The 14,996-nt window shown below is 33.2% G+C and overlaps 1 protein-coding gene across 1 annotated transcript in view; it reads left to right on the forward strand.

The window, feature by feature from the left end:
• The window catches only part of LOC134543312 (serine/threonine-protein kinase Warts), a 105,348-nt gene extending 90,929 nt beyond the window's left edge, over positions 1–14,419 (forward strand). Inside the window, exon 7 of the mRNA XM_063388246.1 lies at positions 44–14,419. Within this exon, the coding sequence (XP_063244316.1) occupies positions 44–475 (432 nt within the window). The 3' untranslated portion in view covers positions 476–14,419. The remainder of the gene's footprint in view (positions 1–43) is intronic.
• The last annotated feature ends 577 nt before the right edge of the window (positions 14,420–14,996 follow it).

The raw sequence follows: 14,996 nt of genomic DNA on the forward strand, positions 1-14,996 counted from the left end.
TGTCTGGGCGATACGGTAAGAGAGATTTTTGTTGTTGCTGCAGGTGATCAACTGGGAGACGACGCTGCACATCCCCAATGCTGCCAACCTCTCCCCCGAGAGCACGGACCTCATCCTCCAGCTGTGCACCGGCGCGGACCGCCGACTGGGTAAGAACGCCGCGGACGTGAAGGCGCACCCGTTCTTTGCAGGCATGGAGGTGGACAAGAAGATGCGTCAGGTGGTCGCGCCCTACGTCCCTCAGATACAGTTCTCCACGGACACTTCCAACTTCGACCCCGTCGACCCCGAGCGCCTGCACAACTCCGGCTCCTTGGGCTCCGGCCACTCCGACGAGCTGGTGGACAATGGCCGGCCGTTCCACGGCTTCTTCGAGTTCACCTTCCGCAGATTTTTTGACGATGGCGGCGATCCGGCGTACCCCAACCGGATCAGTCTGGAGGACAATGATAGTCAGGGACCTGTCTATGTATGACACAAGGCCAAGTTAGATCTCCGTGGATCAAAATAGGTTTTGTACACCACCAGCATCAAGACAGTGATTTGGAAAGCACCTTGCTGGTTTCTGTTTTAACTAATATGGCTGTATTGCTTTCCACTGTTTAAAAAAAAATGATACACCATTTTTTTTTAGCTATTTTCGTGGGATGCATTTCATGAATTTGTGTTCAGTGATGGCTTCCACACTTTAGCAATGAGCCCTGTGCTGATCACCTTGTGATATGGGAAATTGTCGTGATTGCCTCCCGGCTACAACCTGTAACATTTGCCTTAGTGCTGTATTGCAACTTCAGAAGGAAGTTATGAAGAATATAAATTAATAGGTATGTCATATTGATATTATGGAGCAAAAGAAAGTATGAAGCTTTAAATACTTTGTTAGAAGAAATTAACTTCTGAAGTTCGAGCATTTTGGTTTTGAAATAAAAGGATTGGTTGTGGAGGCATTCAGGTAGTGAATTACAGTATGACACTGCTGAGCATTGAAGTCTACTAAGTAGACAGTTTATATGTTTTTGAGTGCAATATTAATGCAACATAAATTAATATTTTACTGCTTCCAATTAATAAACAGTGGATTTTGCTGAAAAATAATTACTCTTTGCTATTTTCATATCATTTGAATCATTGCTTTTATCATTTTTTACTTGCCATGAAGGTTTTTTATTTTATAGTCTAGAAGTTTGTGGTGCACATACTCACTCGCGTTTGGTTTGAAATCAAAGGGTTACGAGGCACAATTAATGTATATTTTTTGGTATAAATAAAGAGAAAAATTAATTTTTAATTCTGCTATAAATATTCTACTAGAAGTTTTTGCAATATTCTGCTGAATATTTATTCAATTTCAGTGAAGAACACATATCATAGCACATGATTATCTAAAACTCTGTTGTGATCATGTCAAGAACAGTTATAGCAAAGATTTCATAATTTTAAAAAACTAATACAGTTGAATACAGTTTTACTTTTGAGTATAATTTTAAAATATGATGCAGTTATAAAATTTAGTTAATATTGGCTGCAATTTGAAGTAAGTCTGACCCATCAGGGGACATTTTAAGCTACGTTTTATTTATAAAATTATCTTTCCACATGAATGAGTTTTTGGTAGCCTGACATGCAATGGCATCTAAGGATCGATCGTTCAGTACCAATCCCTTATATTGCTTGTAGAGCACCAATTTGGTACCCAACTGCTCACTGTGGTTTTGAAAGTTTCCTTGCCTTTAGCCTTTCTGTCAATACAATAATAGCCCCTTTGCTTTGTAGTGACTCCTGTGTAGTGACTACGAACCCACACATTGCAAGATCAGTTTGTCAATTTCTAGAATTTTTGCTTGCTCTTTTTATTAGTGCCTTTAAAAGTTACATACATATGAAGTTCTTTTTAATCTGATACCTATGGTATCGAAGGGCCAGCATTTAAGGGTTATTTATTAGTTATGCGGCTTACAATACAAGTTCCGTGTTACATTGTATGTATAAATTTGGCATAGCACATAGCTTTGAATGCTCGGTAGGTCAAAATATTAACTTTGACCCAAAATTGGGACACTAAATACAACAAAAACTATAAAAAAATTACATTACTGATCTGAAGCATGTTTAATAATAAGAAAAAAGACAAGGCTGGTGTAGATGAAAGCCAACTGTCCCACTTGACATCTTGTCAGTCCAAGGAATGAAAGGAACAGAAAGCATAGGTGGAGGAAAACAACATACCCTATTTTATCGCATAATCGTCGCACTGATATTTTAGGGCATCAAAATTAGGATAAAAAAACCTCTCGCATAAACGTTGCATGATGTTTTTGGTCTCGCTATTAGATTCCAAGCGCTTTGTGTAGGTATTTTTTCTGTATAAAACAATGTATTTTAAAGTAGATTTCTAATATTTATTCGGACATTACTACTTACTTATTTAATTAACCGAAATACAAAGTTGTCTGATGTGTAAATGTTCTTTTAAAAACTTTTTTAAAAGTTATAACCTTCATCTGTTCATCTGCGTCACCGCGGTGTACCGCTTATAAAAAATGTAGCCAGTGCAAGTTGGCATCATTCGTGTTTGGTTATGTTGCTTCCCGTATAGAGCGCTCACACGTAGTTGAATATCGATATTGATATCTCGCCGATTGCATGCAACACTTGCTCCTCTGTCGAGTGCCGAGTTAACTACAATTGATGGCCCGCACTCTTTCGTGGTGTGTACTACGACGATAGTTATGTGTTGGTTTAGGCTCGCATTCCGGTAACAGATTTAGTTTTTCTATTTAAAGTTGAAGAAAGGTTTATGTTGCATGACTTATTGTTTTAAATTGTTTGGTGTGCTTTTGTATACTCTACATTTTAAATAAACCTACTTTCCATGAATGGGTTTTGTTTTTATGAATAACTTTACCTAACAAAAAAAAATGTTTTGCATAAAAATTGAACCCTTACTTTTCAATCTTGATTTTAGTATAAAATGTGTGACGATTGTGCGATAAAACACGGTATAACCGGTGAGCTGACATGCTGTCCCCTCCTGTTTGACAGACTTTGCCCCGATGCTTTCTTAGTTAACCCTTCACAGGTAATTACTAAGCATTAGTCAGTAGTCACACAGGATTATTTGATTTTCTTCCTTTCTGTGTACTGAAAGTAAAATTGTTTACTTGGCTGGTACTCAAACAATTTTTACAAAAACCTTTAAAATACCATGAAATGCATGTAAAATAAACTACTGTTCTTAATCTCCAAAGTCCAAACATCAGTAATGAAGGTACCTCAATACAAAATAAGGATGAGATTCTTGTCTGTTTGTGGTGTTTGTTTTAAGACTTAATAATATTTGATTGTTTAAATAACTTTTTTTTTTAGGAGAAAAAATACAAATATTTTGTTGCCTTTGGTGATAATGTGTGGTAACGTGAGTATAATTAATTATTCCTCATTCCACATAGCTCACTTTTTTCTTTTGAGTCAAGAAGCAGGCTGTCAAGCAATAATTCTCTTTCGTGAATGGTTGTGTGGATTTTCTTGTAATACACTTTTCCCTTGCCTATACAACAGCTCAGTTGCGTACACACATGTAGTGATTTTAGGTTTTAGAAAAATACATGCTATGATGTTTAAAAACACTAGTATGGGTTCTCACCGTGCTTATAGGAAACAAAATGTTTGGTAATATTAATATTTAAATATTTCATCTCTTCCTACTTTCTCTGCATCCCTGATTACAATTTAATTATGCCCATTAGGTTTCCCTCTATTTTTCTTCCACACACTATGCTAAGAATTTGGAACTTTCTAAAGAGTCAAAACACTAGCTGTGTTTTGATTCAGTGCCACTAGCTTGTATGACATACAAGTGTATTATGCCTTCCGTCCCCCTCTCATCCCTTGGATAACTTGTGACAAAATGTGCAACTTGAATTAAAACTACATTTCTTGATCTTTATTGTAATTCAAGTACATTGCGTATGTAGAAATACTAACATAAAAAAAAAAGTACCATAAACTTTTCAAATAATACAGTTGTTGTATATAATAAATACAATGAGCAGTTAGTTTAATTTTAAGAAAGAAACTTAAGCATACTACCAAAATGCATGCCAGCCATCAGATTTTGTACATTTAATTAATGCTTAGCAACTGTTATTTAGTATAAATCAATGATCATTGAAGTATTAATTGTCATAAAATATATATAAAATGTTGAAATGGACATTACACTGTAGAGTCATTATAAAATTACTAGAGTCTGTTTTGATAACTCTATGGTATTTATGTATTGTTTATTACTTCACGATCATCAAAATACAAATTTAACCTTTCATTCATTTGTCCATTGCATTCTTGTCTGATATTGCATTTATGGCTTTGTTTCAATGGTGCATTTTTAAAAGGGTTAGTGTAGCAGGCTTGTCAGATTGATTCAAACGTAGCTGTCCGTTATTAAGAATGAAAATTTAAAAATTGCAGCAGAGTGACCTTAGACATGTGCTTGTGATGCTATTTTGGGTCGTACATGCGTATATAATATATTGAGACTTCTCACGTAAAGAGTTGTTTTTACTTTGTGTGATAAATATAAATTCTAATAAAAAATTATATATAATATATTGCATGTTGCATTACTTCTGAGATTTATGTAGAGTTAAATATGTACAGTATATAGAAAATAATTCGAAAAAATTAAGCTCTAGTTTTTTATTCAGTACATGTTTAAAACATATTTTTTCGTATTGTGGTTTGCATTGGCAGATCAAAGCAGACTTGTAGTTACTCGATGTACATTGCTGTTGTTTTGTGTACATAGTGCTGTGTTGTTACATTGTTTATGATCAGTAATAGCAGTTCTTACATAGATTTTTAAAATGTTTGGTGCTGCCTTCAATTTTACGTACGTGAAAAGCTTTGCATGTCTGAATTGGTTAATCCACTCGTGCCTGTGAAGACATTTACTTAATTTATTGTAAAATGAATGTAAACTAAATTGTGCCTTAATCTGATGTATAAGTAAAATTTGTATAAAGATTCACTTATGTACATATGAAAAAAATTATTAAAAAAATATATTTATTTCTATTCTTGGATAACTACCGTGACTGGAATGTGAATGTATCGTGTAAATGAAAGTAGGTAAATTGACGTAAATAGTAAATTATTTTCTGGAAATGGGAAAAATGTTGATGAGCGAAGCTGTTCTGTAATGTAAAAATAGCTGCCCTAATACATTCCTGTATCAGGGATGTTGGAGTAGTGAGAGGTAGATAATTTCTGTTTCGATGTGGCATAAAGCTTGTGTTGTAGGATATCCTGGAAAAAAATTACATTTTTAAATATAATGTTAAAAAATAAATTAAATTCTTTGATTCATTTGTTTTTTTGTATTCATAAATGTATGGTGTTGTGCCGGCTGTTTTTATGAACTCAGTGCTTATGTACAGCAGTTTTGTAAAGTCATCACAATCTTAAATATTATTTTGGTTTGCCTTTATTCAAGATGAAGTGTCAGTGAACAGACAAAAGCTCAGATATAAAAAAAAACAACTCTATGATAGTCATCCTTCACCAACTTTGGTTTCTGTAACCACCTACCATCCACTAGGTCATTTTCACTCTCTGTCACACCACTCTCTTCCAATGCCCTTTCCTTTTTACACATGCTCCACAGCAAAAGTGTCTCGGCTGGTGGCTATCTATCAGTTTTATGGACAGTTGGACCATGGCTGTCGTTCTGATAATCAACCATTAATTCTTGGAACCAATGGCATATTTAAGTTTTATTGCAGGGGGATGGGGGGCACAAGACAACCATAAAATAAAATACCTAAGATTATAGCTATTCTGTATTTCGCGATGTTGAACAACTTGATCCAATGCTACATGCGCCACATTTATAATCTGATAGTATGGGTCCTTCTTTGTGAAAGCAAATTTTTTTGTAAGCTTAAAATTTATTTTGAATTAGTAAATTTTTGCCTCTCGTAAATTGCAAACATTGTATTTTTCAATGAATATATTACATTCATAGTTAGTTCCACACTTTGCCTACCCCCTCCCTGCCTCTCGCTCTCAGTTATTCCATCCTTCTACCATTATCCTCTTCATTTCCAAAATAAATTTAAAAAAATTTTTTTTAATGGAAATTGTGTTAGTAAATGGTACAAACTGTTGCTTGCTAATTGTTTGCATATTTTCTCTGTTTCTTTACCTTTAGAGTTGTATGGTAGCATCGCAACAATGGTAACTTAACAATGGTAATTTAAATTTAAATTAATTTACTAAGATTATGTTTTAATGGCAACATAAAGTATCGTTTTGATTGTTCCATCAATATTTCTTCCCTATTTCTCAGGGTAGTTTAATACTACTGTAGTAAATTTATAATGTTAGAAATATATTATCAAATTAATTCATAATTTTGTTAGTTAAAAATTTACTTGGCCGAATAAAAATTGAATTGATTTTAATAGAGAAATTTATAAAAACAAATTTACTAGAAGAGGATGTAACACTTGTAATGAAATTCTATATGTGATTTAAATGTCAAAACATTTATCAGAATATTAATTCATAGAGTTGGTAGCAGTTTGGTTTTCAAAGGAAATAAAATATTAGGAAATGTGATTTTATGCATACTTACTGTCATCTTGTTAAAGTGAGTGAAAATTTTATTTATTCCTGTTGTAACACAAATTTATTTATTTATTCCAGACACTAATATGTGTGATGCTATTGGCCTTAAGATTGGGGTGATAAAAGTTTCTTTTTTTAAATTTTGGACATACTTTAGGTGTATCAGGGAAACTTTTTTATTACAAATCCCTCAACGTTAGTGGGGTCGACCATAAAACTTAAGTGAATGAACTACTGCTGACTTGATGTTAGGTGCGCTTGTTAAAAGTCTTCACAGCCATCTTTTTATATGTCCCGGTTTATTAAGAGTCCATTTTTTTTTGTTTAGCTTAGCTATGCCATAAAACAATTAGCAAATACATTTTTGGGTAATCGTCAGTTTTTACTATTGCTATATCCTAGGTAAAAGATGTTAATTTGTACCATATCATTTGTCTGTTTAAAAAAAAATCTTCTTTGTATCTATTGTTATTTTTTATATTTCAGCCAAACAGTCATGATTGTCCTAGGGTTTGGCAACATTACACTAATAAAATATCTTGCTTTTGATATATCACAGCAGGTTTCTGTAAAATAGTGTATCATAATCGCAGAAATTTATGTACCATGTTTACAGGTTTAACAAGCATTTTAGAAACTAAGCACATTATGATTGCTTACAAAATATTTTTAAAAAAAAAATTTTTTTACAAAGAATATGTGTTTTTTATTAAAATGTAATTAATATGGTATACATTTTAATTTTTAACATAATCTATCATAATACATCACAAAATTCTAAACTATATTTTAAAAATTACCATATACTTAGTTTTAATCATATTAAATACAACACATACAACATATAAAAATACACTTTTACTTAAAAATATATTTTTAAAAATTTTTTTTAAGAAGTAGTAGGCATTGAAGTTTAGTTAAGTAGTACTTTAATCATTGTTGATCCAGAGTTCTTGAAATGATATACAAACATAGATGCTTTTTCTGGCTTTTATGTAACATGCAAATAAAATCACCTTTTACTTCTAAATAATGTTTGCAACTTAAAAAAAAGCAACAAACTTGCTAGTGGTACATTCAGAATTTTGCAGCGGGAAAGAGGCAACAATCTGTTTGAAAATAGTGTTTATTAATTATGTAGGCGCAATTTTGTTCCATGCCATGAAGGTCTCTTACTAGCTCCAAATGATTCTCAACCCTTAATAGAGGTCCTTGCAGCCTTGCTTCTAACACAGAACCTAATCTAAATTTGTAAACGAACCTACAAAATAAATGAGTGGATTCTCATCATAATTGGATGTAAGTTATGCAGTGAGGAACCAAGCTCTTTAAGGCCCCTGCCTACCCAGGCACACATACAGTGTGCAGAGCTTCAGAAGAAACCACGCAATTTAAAAACATATTTAATAATACGCTAAGGGCAGATCCATAGTTTCAGACTATATTTTTAGAATGAAAATTGCTAAAACAAGTGTTTTCAGAATTATTTTTAGTCGTGAAACATTCGGTACAGATTCTTGAAAGCATTCAAGAGACTTGCATTTCACCTATCTTCATTTCTCTGCCATATAATGTTATGGTTACTGTCAAATATTATAGTTGTCCTATGCAGGACGAGAAGACTGCACGTTATTTCACAGTCTTGCACCGGCAAGCATCACATTTATCATCCCGCCTCACCAACACAAATGCAGATCTTAATATTTTTGGATAGGAGTAAATACTGAAAATAATTATGTCAAATCATTCAGCTTGATGTAAGTGTGAAGTTGTAATTGAAAGGCTTTTTAAAAATGGCTGTTGAACAAAAAATAAAAGTTTTATTTTTATTATCTTAAAATGGTTGATTCCTGACTAAATAGCTGCATCCATGTTCAGTAAGTCCTGCTGCAGTGTTGTTTTTTCTACTAGATCTTAGATTTGAAAGACTGAAGTGTGAGAAGTTAACAAATTTCCAGGACAGCATTGTGTTGTAGAAGTTAGTCAAATTTCTAACAAGACACATGTTTTTATTTGAAGTAAATATTAATCTCAGGATATAACTTGTGTTCTCAACGCAACCATGTTTCATGATAAGCAATGTTGTATATTTCATGCTGTAGTTTTCATTGTTATTAATGCAAACTTAGTTCATTTGCAAATTTTATTAGCTGACTTTGCTTCAGGGAAAAACACTGTTTACTTCAATCTCCTAATCTTTCTTAGGTGTGCATCTACTAATTAGTATTTATATAATGTACTTATGTCTTTACTATGCAACCTATTATATTAATTTGTGTCGTGTGTTCGTTTCTGAGCAAATGAATGCAATTTAACTCGTAAAAAAAATCCATTCAAGTTTTTTAAATAAAAACTAAAAACTATAGCAACTAAAGTATGAATGATTTCCTTGTTGATATCATTATGTATTTGAAACAACTTAATGCTCCCAAATTGTTAGTATAATGCACAATGACAATTTTCTGTTGTTTTTGGATGCACTATGACTTGGGACAAGATTTTATGGTGAATTGTGATAAAATCAAAATAACACACGAAATGTAAGTTAAACACCATAAAACACCAAAATGCATGCAACTACTATCATAAAATTAATCCACATTTTTAATCAAAACTTAACTCAAAACACAAATATTTAATGTATTAAATTTAATGAATGTAATGTATTTAACATAAAGTTTTTACAAAAATGTATGTACTAAGTAAATTGGAAAACAATTATTTTAATCTTTTTTGGCCTTACAACTGTTACTATAGTAATCCATTTTTACGTTACAAAATTGGTACCTGTTTTAAACAAGTACTTTCCGATTTATTTTTTATTGTCCCTAGTGCATTATTTATCAGTCAAAATAACTCTGTTTTGGTGAAATAAGTATCGTGAAACATTTGTATGTCGTGTGTGTTCAGTAATATGCAGAATTCCTAAAAATTAAAAAAAAAAAAAAACCATAAAATCTTGTCGCTATGACAAGCCCTCTTGAATTTACTTATTTCTTTTTGAAGAATGAGATTTACGTAGAGTTTTTTCTGATAAGTTGTGAGTTATGGGAACATAAACTGGTATTATAGGCGGACCTAACCTTACCAGTTAAAGTGCAAAATTTGCAGTGCGCATTACATTAGCCTTACCATCAACTCTCTCAGGCAATGAATGATCAAAGAGCAGACACCAAACATGTAATAGCTAGTGCCAAAATCAGCCAGCATATGGAGCATTCCACGTGAAAGATTTTGACACTTTAACTTCATTTTGAATTGCGATTGGCTCTACCTTTGAATATATATACTGTATAGAAGTCGCCAGCCCAGGTTAAAATTTCTAATACGGTTTTGAGGTAGTTGGTTAATTCACCGCCGCAATCGCCACCATCTCTAGGGCATCGACTTGTGGTGGTCCCTAGCGGACAAGTCTCGAACTCTTCAAACACCCCTTCCCCCTCCCGTTGAACGACGTTGAGCTGCAGTGAATGATGGATGAGGGGAGCGGGGAATGACAGCGGGCGACAGCACTGCGCTCTAACGTGTAAATAACAACTAAGACGATACAGGGCGTTACGGCAGCGCACTGCAGCGGTGAAGTTCCCAAGCTGCTCATCATAAGCTTCTGAAAAACGTAGAGTAAATCCTATCCACTCGCGACTTCTATACAGTATATATATTCAAAGGCTCTACTAACTATTTCTCAGAATCAAGAATGTCAGGGAATCAGTCCATTCATCCAACATTAAATCAAAACAGGCATGAAATCAATCTCTTTCACTGTTGCATGCGCGTGCAACAATGCACACATGCACACACACACACACACACAAGTTATACTTGCTTTTGTATCAATCTCTGCTTCCTCTTTGTCTATCTCCCCCTCTTCACCACTCCACTTCTCTACTGTGTTGTTGGTTACAGCCACCCATGGTCGCTAGCTGCTCTAGGAAATTGTTTGAACCAACAAAACATTGTGACTGCACCTCTGCACGAGAATGCAGTGCTGCCAAGTGTCATGGATAGAGTCCTGGAAATTTTGTGGATTCCTCTGGCCTCAGGATAGAATTCAAAGTTATAGGTGTGCTCGACCCATGTTTACTTTCCCATAGGTTGATTTCTTAGCGAGAACATTTTTATCCTTGTTATTTGGCACTACCTGATTCACTTACTTCTCTCCTAGCTGGGCATCGTTGGCTCACGGTCTCAGAGAGGCTTGTCCAGATAACTGCGGTCCAATCATGAACACAGTGCGACAGTGTGGAGGTTTGCATTCTAGCTTGCGACTAAATGAATCCGCGAAATTTCCGTGGCTCTAGTCGTGGATTTTCCGTATTTGTTACTGATTTACATCTCCAATAGTGGGTTCACGAAGTGGTATTTTTTTATTACAGAAACAGAGAATCTTGATGAACATCAGAAATATTGTGTGTCTGTCAGCGTTTTGTACGAAAAATCTCGTGCACTTAGCTGGATGTATGTTGGCTGCATGTATGAGACAATAATTTTAGTCAAATCCAATTTGGCAACACCCAGTTCAGCTTACTGGTGTGTGCTATGAATAGTATTTACCCTCAAAAATATTTTAAAATCCAATGATGTGTGGGTTATCAAATTTAAATTAGCCAGCAAGACCTTTTGAAAATAACCTAACATAAATTTAAATCCTAAATATATATATTTTTAAATTTTACTTTTTTTTTGTTGTGTACTTTTTAAATTTTAACAGGTAAATTGACACATTACAATAAATGTTTTAGTTATTTCATACAGTACAGTATTTGACGTAAACTTGATTAGGGTTTTTTTTACGTTTGTTTTATTACATGCATAAATATGATTACTGAAGGATGTGCGTGAAGGTTGGCATCACTGAGAATGTGTGTGTGTTTCTAAAAGTACCTAGCCAGTGAGTAGCCTGCATAAATCCCTAATAATTTATTCCAGCCTCTCGTACTGCTCAAATTATGAGTGCCAAGGTACCTAAGATGTTACACTGAGCATAATATAACAAGATGTCCATGTTCTTAAAAGTCAGGGGAAATCAAGGAAGTAGGAATGGGTCAGGCAAAGTCAGTGAATTCTTTGTAAATTCTGAAAAAGTAATGGAAATTCCCCAGTGATAGTAATTTTAGGGGATAATGCCATCACTAGACTTTGAAAGAATTTTTGTGGATGGTAATTTAGTGCACTGGCGTAGTAAAGGTTCTGTTTGATCTTGGCCGGCTATAGGGTTGGTGGGAACTGGATTTTCTTTATTTCTTTCAATAAGTTGCAAGATAAGTAAGCTTTTAAGAAAAACTATTTGGGGAAATTTGTAATTTTGGTCATGGAAAATCAGGGGGAAATGAGGGAAATTTTTTTACAGATTTGTGTAGACACTTTGTATAATCTCATAGTTCCCTTGTATTGCAAATTTCCTCTGCTAAAATCTCGTTTTGTTTTGAATCGTAAACATAAAGTTATTCCTTTTAAATGCTGAATTGGCCCCATTAAAAAAAAATTCTGAATGTCTTTTTCTCTTATTTTCTATTTTATTTTCTATAACATCGGGTGATTTTGTTCTGTCAAGCTTTTGAGTAAGCATAATTTTCTGTTATACCAAAATACTCTGACCAATATTTAGACTTAATAGTTTAGGCAAGACTTGTGGAAACTAGACTTTAAAAATTAAGTCTTCTGTAATTACATAAAGTTCCACTATTTTAATCTAAAATTTATAGTGTCTGACACACAGCACCAATTGAGGTTGTTGAAAATGGAATTGGCCATGTTCTATAGCAAAGATCTGTCTGGAATTTGCCTGAAGTGATTTTGAGTAACCATGGAAAACTAAAATCAGGACGGCAAGTCCTTGTTTCATAAGAACTGTAGTTCAAAGATGAAACATCAGTTAGGCTTACTCTTAAGCTTAACTAATGCATATTAGTATTGTTTTGGCATCACAATAACTAAAACTACAGCAGAAAGATGGTAAATTTAAAGTTAGCAGTTTTTTTTTCTACCTTTTATTGATTTCTCTGATAAAAATATGTTGTCAAACCAGAACAGACAAATTCACATGATTTAATCCACTTTTTAAACCATTCTGTAGGTTTAAATTACTATACTTAAGTACTTTTTCTAGTTTATGTTGTAAAATATTTGCCTATAAACTTTTAACAATTTACATACTGCAGTGCTAAAACTTTGTTCATGATAACAGGCGCAACCAATAGCAATGTGACCCGTCTCATGTTTTATTGCTGGTTGAGTGTGCATATATCACCATTTTGTTGTCAATACTGGTCACATTAATTTCTTTGTGTTTAAGTCTCAAATATAAAGCAAGTTGTTTTATTTTTGTGTTTGTTAATTGTTTGTCTGTATCTAATTTTGTCTGAATATATGGGAAATTTTTTTTTTTTTAGGAATTTTGGTTCCTTTATGCCATGTCATTCCTAAGTTATCAAGACTATTCTGCTGATATCACTGAGAAATAGTTACAATTTTGGGTTTTTACTTTTAGAAATTTTAAGGTAAGCTTTGTGTTGGAGGATTTTTTTGAGAGATTGAGGCAGTTTTAAAATGGTTCTGAGTCTAGTGTGATTTCTGGTTAGATATGTAATAACTTTAAAGTAACAGAGGCTGACATGCATATTATAAGATTGGCTTTTTTCTTTTATGTGAACTAAGCTGTTAAGATTTCAATGTTTAAATGTGGAGATAATTTTTTTGGAAGTAATGATTTGTAACTGCGGAGCAGAGATTGTGTATTTCCTAAGCTTCACTGCCACAGTCAAACGTGATTGTCCACATGACTTGACTGCCTTGTTATTTTGACTTGCAGGCCTATATTAATGCCTGAAGCTGCTATGCAAATATAGTAGCAAAAATTTGTTTTCACCAATTCAAACTAAATGTAATAGGACTGCTACTTTTGTGTGATTATCTCATACAAGTTGAAGTTATGTGACATGTTGTTTGTGCTGGTGAATTTAATTATGTTGTTTTACACTGCCTTCATAATGTATTGGCTGAAAGTTAGTTAAAACTTGGCGTTAACAAATTTTTTCACTAAACCAAAGAGACATGGTATTTAGTTGTGTTTTTTTTTTGTTTAAATTGGAAGTCGATGTCTTGTTCTCAGTGTATGAAAGACTTACGTACTTGAAAGATAAATGTATCAGTATCATCATATATACTGTTAATTTTTGAGCTGATGTTAGTATATATTATGTTATAGTTAAAATAATGCTCTTACATCACAGAATTTGTGAATGCTGCTAGGCAGTTTGCAGAGTAAAATATTTCTTCATTTTTGTTTATTTTTTATAGAAATGGTGATTCACCTAGAGCTGTGTATTGACTTTCATATAGTTTGTTTTAACAGTTTTGATGGATAATATGCTTAAAACTCTGTCGGCCAAAGTGATATAATGTATAGCCTACTGTATATAGGTATATATATATATAAGTAGAACTCTATGTAAATATTGTAATTTTCCAGAGCTTTGTGATTAATATACTAAAGGAAAAAATAAAAATAATTGCTAACATTCACAGTAGTTTTAGGTTTAATATGATGTGCGTAGCTGCTGTTCGATGATCTATGTATATATTTTGGTGTGTTCCAATAGAAATGTGAATGTTTGTGGATTATTTTGTTTTGTTGCGATTTTACAGTGCCTTGTTTCTATGCTTCTGTCTTGTGTTGTATATTTGTTTTCTCTCCTTTCTCTGTACTTTGATAATTCTTGACTGAACCAAGAACTTGCCTTATGAAAAATACCCTGTTGATCATGGCAATAAAATTAATACAAGTGAAGCATTGTTTTATTTTTAACTAGCTGTTCCTGTCCTTTGTTCGTGTGAACGTAATAACGCACACAGGTTATTTGGATAGAAAAGTTGTTATATGTACACCAAAGTTAAAGTTACATTAAAACTTCCCTATAAACTTCATTTTTGGTTTTACAATCAGGAGCAAGCACAAAAAATTTTAAAAACTACTTAAATCTAATTTTACAAATATAATTGTTTTTTAACATCACAATTAAAATGTAATGACACTTTTACAATTATAATTTGGTGTATAATTACCACAATACCTTTGAAACTTTTTGATGTGTCACAATAAAATAAAGACTAAATTAATCCTGGGGTTACTATCGAAAATGTTTTTAGTACAGTATGTCCATAAAATAATGACCCAGTTAAAATTTAACAGTTTTAGATAAAAGCTCATGCGCAAGTACTACTTAGTTGTTTTCTCGCTTGCAGTGCCACCTATGTTGAAAAAATGGCTCTTTCCCCAATTAGTAGAGGGTGAACCTGTAAACTTTATTTGGCAACAGTATGGAGCCCCTCCCCATTGGAATCTCTTTGTAGGATTGGTTGTAATG

This window comes from Bacillus rossius (assembly GCF_032445375.1).
Source record: "Bacillus rossius redtenbacheri isolate Brsri chromosome 9 unlocalized genomic scaffold, Brsri_v3 Brsri_v3_scf9_2, whole genome shotgun sequence".
NCBI lineage: Eukaryota > Metazoa > Arthropoda > Insecta > Phasmatodea > Bacillidae > Bacillus > Bacillus rossius.